The sequence below is a fragment of the Empidonax traillii genome, unplaced genomic scaffold (assembly GCF_003031625.1).
Source record: "Empidonax traillii isolate 1590-97213 ecotype Southwest subspecies unplaced genomic scaffold, ASM303162v1 scaffold175:size1888319, whole genome shotgun sequence".
In the NCBI taxonomy this organism is placed as follows: domain Eukaryota; kingdom Metazoa; phylum Chordata; class Aves; order Passeriformes; family Tyrannidae; genus Empidonax; species Empidonax traillii.
Genome location: NW_020955368.1, coordinates 825,103 through 832,372, shown reverse-complemented (window position 1 = coordinate 832,372; position 7,270 = coordinate 825,103). Strand labels below are relative to the sequence as shown.

General features: G+C 37.0%; 1 protein-coding gene across 1 annotated transcript; it reads left to right on the top strand.

The window, feature by feature from the left end:
* The first annotated feature begins 2,291 nt into the window (after positions 1-2,291).
* On the top strand, positions 2,292-7,229 carry LOC114058536 (transmembrane emp24 domain-containing protein 11-like). The gene is made up of 5 exons (XM_027885996.1): positions 2,292-2,505; positions 3,389-3,489; positions 4,242-4,367; positions 6,044-6,190; positions 7,057-7,229. Exons 1-5 carry the CDS (start codon positions 2,376-2,378, stop codon positions 7,204-7,206), a joined length of 654 nt encoding a protein of 217 aa, XP_027741797.1. The 5' UTR covers positions 2,292-2,375; the 3' UTR covers positions 7,207-7,229.
* Positions 7,230-7,270: the final 41 nt, after the last annotated feature.

The window sequence follows — 7,270 nt, the reverse complement described above, 5'->3', positions numbered from 1 at the left end:
TCAACACCAAATTAAGTTCCTATAACGGAATAAGGTACCTCATTAGTGAGAACAATTTTTCCAATACCTTAAGGAATTTAAAGATGGTGAACTGTGACCACATGAAAGATTGGAGGATAACTTCTTGAGGCAGGGAATAGACGGCCCTACCAGAGGGGATGTGATACTGGACCTGAGGGCCACCAATGCAAGTGAGTTAACTGGGGACATCAACACTGGGGGCAGCCCAGGTTTCAAGGATCATGCAGCATTGGAGATTGCAGGCCTGAGGGACATGGCTCAGGTAAGGAGCAAAGTTCAGCCCCTGAACTTCAGGAGATCAAACTTCCAGCTCATTGAGGAGGTAGTCAATAGGATCCACTGGGAAACTGCCCTCATGGGCAAGTGAGCAGAACAGAGCTGGCAGATCCTTAAGGAAGTCTTCCATAAAGAACAAAAGCTAGCAATCTCCAGGAGCAGGAAATCAAGTAAGGAGGGCAAGAGATGGGTATGGCTTTGTAGGGACCTGCTGATCTAACAAAAGGCAAAGAAGCAAATGAACAGGCAGTGGAAACTAGGACAGGTAACCTGAGAAGAGTATAGAGATTAAGTTCACTTGTACAGGGATGGGATGAGGAAAGCCAAGATGAAGCTGGAACTGAACCCAGCAAGGGACATAAAGAATAACAGGAAGAGCTTCTACACGTATGTTAGCTAGAAAAGGAAGGTCAAAGAAGTTGTGTCCACCCAATAAACAATGCTGGAAAAAGGGTTACCATGGATGAGGAGAAGGATGAGGTACTCAACAACTTTTTTCCTCAGTCTTCAATGGAAACCTCTCTTCCAGGAAAGGCTGAGAGGACTGGGATTGTTCAGCCTGGAGAAGAGAAGACTTCAGGGTGACCTAATTGTAGCCTTCCAGTACCTGAAGAAAGCCTACAAAAAAGATAGAAAGGGACTTTTACAAGGATATGTAGTGATAGAAAAAGGGGAATGGGTTCAAACAGAAAGAAAGCAGGTTTAGATTACAGATTTGGAAAAAATTTCTTTACTGTGAGTATGGTGTGGCACTTGAACAAGTTTCCCAGAGAAGTTGTGGATGCCCCATGCCTGGAAGTGTTCAAAGCCAGGCTGGATGGGGCTCTGAACAGACTGGTCCATATAAAAATAAAACATAAAATAAAATCCAAATTCCACCTTTTCAAGCAAAATAAATGTTGCTAAAATTCCATGAAGGAATGTTTTCCTGCCTGTGGCACTGTGTCCTACATATATGGCCTGTGTGTGTGCAGCTGAGGTTGCTTGCATCCCATACCCTGAAGTCAAGATGACAGAACTCAGAAGTCAAGAGAGAGGTTCATCAAAGACACATTAAAGGGCATCTCTGAACCATTGTCCTGCCAATGCCAGGTGCTGCTGAGGACAGTGAAAGGGTTGGGCAGTCTGAGACCCTTCAACAGGAGCCTAGTGAGCTTCTGAAACAGAAAAAGAGCTCCCTACTAGAAATGATCCCACATTTCCACCATCACAGGTGGGTCCTCCCCGCTGGAAAATGACCACATATCCTCTGACATCGAGGCCAACTTTTCGGACACAGTGATCTCATTTTGTATGACTAAGAACATTTGAGTCTATATTGGTCTATATTAGCACAAAGGATAAAAATAAAACCTCAATCTTTGTTCAAGTTACTCTATAGCTTTCTCTAGAGAATTTATTAGGCTGTGTCTAAGAAATAGACACTCTTATACAAGAAAATCTTATTCTGAAAGTGTTAATGTTGTTATTTTTTCCCTGCAGTATCACATTCATTAATGTTTCAGATCCTTTTACTGTTCAAGTTCTTTTGACTTCTCTAAATTTCTTCCAGACCTTTTATGTAGTCCCTGTGGTTTTATGCAGGTGCATACATTTGTCCAGTGATTTAGGACAGAAATTACAAGACTTCTTAATAAAAAATGAGTAAAGCTCTGGAGTAATCACCCAGAATAAATGGGAAGCACAACTTAACAACTTCATTTAAGTTGAAAATGGAGCAATTTTTGGAAAGAGATAGCCAGTGTGGTTACTTACGGCAATCTAAAGAACTGATCTCAAGTACCTGAGAGGCCCTTTCAGTTTCATGCTCTTATAAGTGTATAAAATAAAATTTTAATTTAAATGCTGGGAAAGAAAAAAGATTTTACAAGGTGTCTTTTTCATGTTATCTCATCCTCCAGAACATACTGCAGTTATTTATAAATGTGTAACCACCAGCTGCCCTTTCTCACGGTTTCTGCTCTCTCAAAAATACACTGATAAGAAGCAAACAAGGAACAACCACAGGACTACAGGCATTTTTATGTAACTATTCCTCTTCAAAAGCAGTACAGTAGGGATATAAAAAACCCCAAACCATGAAAAGCCAATTAATAGGATTATTGATGAACTTCTGGATTTCTTTTTCACTTGCTTTGTATTTTCACATTGGAGAAAGAGAAGAGAAATGTATAATTGAAGATCTTCCCAGCGACACGTTGGTATTTGGTAGGTACCTGTCAGTGCTCTATGATTATCTAACCTGTGCAATAATTAAGATAAATTTTAATGTAACAAGAAATTCTGTGACTGATGAATATGGTAAAACATTAGGGCGAAGGAAAGGGCACTCTGAAAATTACTCCCCACAGCAGGGAGTAGGAATAAAGTCCTCACGCACTGTGTGTGTCCATCACTCAAAAAAATGCAGGTGTTTAGAGTGCTTTACTGACTAAACAATGTCTTTTAATTCCACAGCTGTGGAACTGCTGCTTCCATGTGTGCTTCTATACATCCTGACAGATGTACTCATTCATAACAGAATTTCCGTAACATGGTTTTCCCCACATGAACGAGTTACTTTTTTGATTAATGCTGGTCTGGAAAGAAACAATTCAAGATGTACTAAAGTTTCATTTCACCCGGGATACCACAAGCACATTAAATTAATCTAGAGCACTGTGCATGTAAGATTTCAAGGGGATAGCAAAAATTAACACAGAAAATTCTTTTTCTTTAATAAATAATGAGATAAATATGAAAGAAAATCAAAAAAAAACCACGTAATTTGAGTATGGCACAATATGCTTTTGGGGGTCTCAGCATGCCTTCTGGAGGTTAACCTTGCCAGAGCTTTAGGAGTAATCAGAAAGTATTTCTTGTTAATTAACCATTATTTGTAGTGCTCTAGAACATTATCTGGTGTAGTAAAAATTTATTGCATTTCCCACTGTTGTAAAGTGCCCCTGAGCACTTTTAATCACAAACACATGAAATACACATATTGTTTTAATGTTAACCATTTATCTTTATATTTTTCCTGAAAAAGCAATGAAGATGTTTAATGTTAAGCTATGTTTTATTTAATGGATTTATCCATGTTCTTATTCAGGGAATTACAAAGTACAACGCTGGGATGTACATAAACATGACTTCCTTGAATCTGCTCCCGGTTTGGGAATGTATGTGACTGTCTCAACTCCTGATGGTGAGGTAAATATGCTCTATGAATGTTTTTGTAGGCTTTGTGTGTTGACTTCTGGCACTGGCAGGCAGCCCCATCTAAAAATAAAAGGCACTTCTGGAGAAGAAGTAAATCTACAGTCTACCAGCTAGTTTGGTATTTTGATGCTGAAAGGTTTAAGAACCTCGTGATTTCTACCAAAGTAAATAGAAATTATGATATTTGATAACTATGTTGCATTACTATCAGATTTGGGAAAGTATGCCATAAAGAACAGTAAGTGACAACTGAGAAAACAAGTTAAATTTAAAAAAAAAAAAGAAAAAAAAAATTCACTAATGAAGTAAAACAGTACAGAATGTACTTGTGCAGCAGAAAGGAAGGCTGATGATAAACAAAACTGCGAAAACTGAGATCTTCCCGAGGCTGGGTGTGGCTCTCATGCAGAGCAGCTGCTTGTGTGGCCATGAGGTCCTGAGCTTTTCCAGCAATGGATAATATATTTCTGTGCCCAGATGAGGTCTTAGTTTTCAAACTTTGCATGCTTTAGAGAGCATTGGTTTTGTACGTTGCAGAATTCTCTGACATTTCAGTGTTCACTCTGAACTAAAATAGTTTAATTTTCTCTAAATCTACCTTGAAATTCAGATAAATTTAATGATGTCAGGATGCTAATTGATTTAGCAAATCGATTTTTTGCATCCAATTCGTAGCACTGTTTTGATAGTTTTATTGGTATTTACAATTTACAAACCCAACGTATATAAAATTTAAATTGCAGGTACTATTGTCAAAACTATATGGGCCACAAGGAACATTTTCTTTTACATCCCATCTCTCTGGGGAGCACATTATCTGTTTCCAGTCAAACTCCACAAGACTTCTGGCATTTGCAGGAAGTAAACTGGTAGGTATATTTCTTAAATATTCTTTGTTGTAACTATAAATTGTTTACACATCACAGAGATTACAAACTAGTTTAGAAGTTGGTCTAACTTCTAGCAGATAATCCAACATTTCCTAGTGATTAAAGAAGACAAACTCAGAATTATGTAGATGAAGAGATAAAAAGACTCTGTTCTGCTCTATTTAAGAAGTCATCTTTCAAGAGGCAAGGCTAATAATGATAGAGAGATTTAATGTTTTAAAGTGCTTTGAATGTGATTTTGATCAATAAGAACCACTAATTTCATTCAAAAAGACTGATATATATGATTGACTAACACAAACACTTGTCATGAAGGTGTTCCATGTCTTCACTAACTTAGATTGAACTCCCAATGAAAATTTAACATTTCAATTTTTGAGAGATATTCAAATGAAGAACATATTAGTATACTTGTTATCATCTACTACCAGCAAAGCTGATCTTAAGGCGGATTTTGGGAAGAAAAGAAAAAATCGTATTAGAGGTGGTATCATTGCTCTATTCCAGCAAAAAAATTCATAAATTCTGCTTTGAAAATATATGCCTTAACCCAAAAGACAGTTGAATTACTCTCTGGAGTGTTAGTTTGTTTGTTTGTTTTTTAACTCAGTTGACTGCAAAAGAGTTAGATAACCAGCTAAATGTAAACATCTTGTAAATGTGCTGAAGTAGGTCAAATTTCATGCAAGCTGTGTACTTTGGGAACACGTAGGTGACACAGAAATGAGAAGAATTAACAGTACAGAAATTTGATTATTATTCTGGAATAATTAGGTGTTCTTAGAGACTGATTGATAGAAATGAATGGAAATTTAATCATACACATTGCAAAAGCACTCAGGTTCTAATAATAAAAAAAATGTGGAGCTTATCAGCTAGAGAGGGTAAGAGAGAGAAAGCTTTGGTTGGTCATAGTTAACTACACAACATGAAAGTGATTCTGAGGATATGCTGATGATTTTTATCTGGTATAGATGGAGCTGTATTAATATGATTTTACATGATGCATGCACCATGTAGAGTTCTGGTCATCCTATTTAAAAAAGTGAACAGATGGGAGGAAGGAGAACATTAATATCACAAATATTAAATAAAGTAGTTTGTTTAGCTTGAGAACACAGAAATAAAAAAGGGAAATACTGCTCTTTATAATTATACCTGTAGGTACAAGGGTCACAAAAGAAAAACATTCTTTAGCTAAGTTAAATCTTTCAGTGGTCTTCTGTAAGAACCAGATGGTTACCTGAACTCCTTCAAACCAAAATAAATAAATTAATGGATGGTAAGGCTGTGAGATGGATTTCTAGCTGTACAGTTAGCTAATTCCAAGACAGCTGAAAGATCAGCTTTTCATTTGTGGTTGATGCCTGAGTAGATCCAATTTCTACCATGGTAATACCAAGTTATAGGTTTTGGCAGATTATTCGTTTGGCTAAAACCTTTTTATTTTCTCTCAGGTACAAACTGGCTTCTAGGAGAACTTCCTCCTCTTTGTTTTAGCAAAATTTTTCATTCATGAAAAAAGAAGCTGCACAATATTGCAGTTCTGTTCTTCGCTCTTCTTTCAAGGGTTCTATTTTTAGTAAGGTTTTGTTTCGAGTAAGAAATTTTGAAAAAGTAGAAGACAGAAATGAGAATATATTTTCTCTTTGCAGCGAATCCATTTGGACATTAGAGTTGGAGAGCATTTTTTTGACGAATCTGCTGTTCAAGCCAAAGAAAAAGTGGATGAAGTTAATGTCAGACTAGAACATCTAATTGAGCAAATTCAGCATGTATCCAAAGAACAAGACTATGAAAGAGTATGTATGTTCCCTAATGGAAATGTTAAAAAATATTGTACATAGGCTTATTGTTTTATTGAGTATTATGAGGTTTATTATTCAATTGCAGTGTTATTTTTAACTAACACATAAAAATCCATTGGTATTTAACCAAAATAGTCTCTATTACCTTGCAAAATATTTTTAAGCAGTAACCTAAAAACTAATTAATGGGTGAGAACTCATGCTTATAGCAGCAGGTGTTATTTTGAAGCAGGGTTTTCCAAATAAGAGTGTTCTTGGCCAGAGTCAGCCCCAGCAGCTGAGCAGGTGGCAGAGGTACCGCCGTGGGTGATGTCTCCAGCCATTGTTTCCATGCTGGTCTATGTGCATAAACTTTATTGGAGTGGGGAAGGAAACAACTGAGTGTATATTTATATATCTCCATGCAGATAGAAATAAAGCCCTCCTTCAAACGAGCATATAGCCATTCTGTTCACTTTTCCACTCGTACGTGGGGAGTCAGACTGTGTTAGAAATGCATCGACTAGTCACCTAAAAATAGAAATTTGGCTGCAAGAGAGTTCTCGACAGCAATATTTGACTGTAAACCTAAGAAGGTTAAAGCCTGTACTAACAGAACATATTTAGCACAATATATTTTCTGTGACTAAGGGAAGTTCTCTTTGCCTTTCTGCTTGAGGGTACAGTGTGTCTGCTTCTCAGTTTTGGTTTGTAAAGATACCCACCATATGGATAAATACAAACTTCCACTTTTATCAACACAAAAAGAAGTGTTGGTTCACCACTATGCAGAAAAGGGATGCCTGTCTAGTTACCTGAACAGCAGCACTAAACATGTAGATGCCAAAAGGTAATAATTATGCTTTTCCTTTATTCTTCAGGAACGCGAAGAAAAATTTCGGAAGACAAGTGAAGAAACCAACAGCAATATTTTGTGGTGGGCTATAGTACAAACACTAATCCTCATCTCTGTTGGAATCTGGCAAATCAAATCGCTCAGAGATTTCTTTATAGCTAAGAAGCTTGTTTAAATTCTATAAAGTGAATGCACAGGTTCAGAAATTGCACATCATGTAACACTGAACATCCCATGGA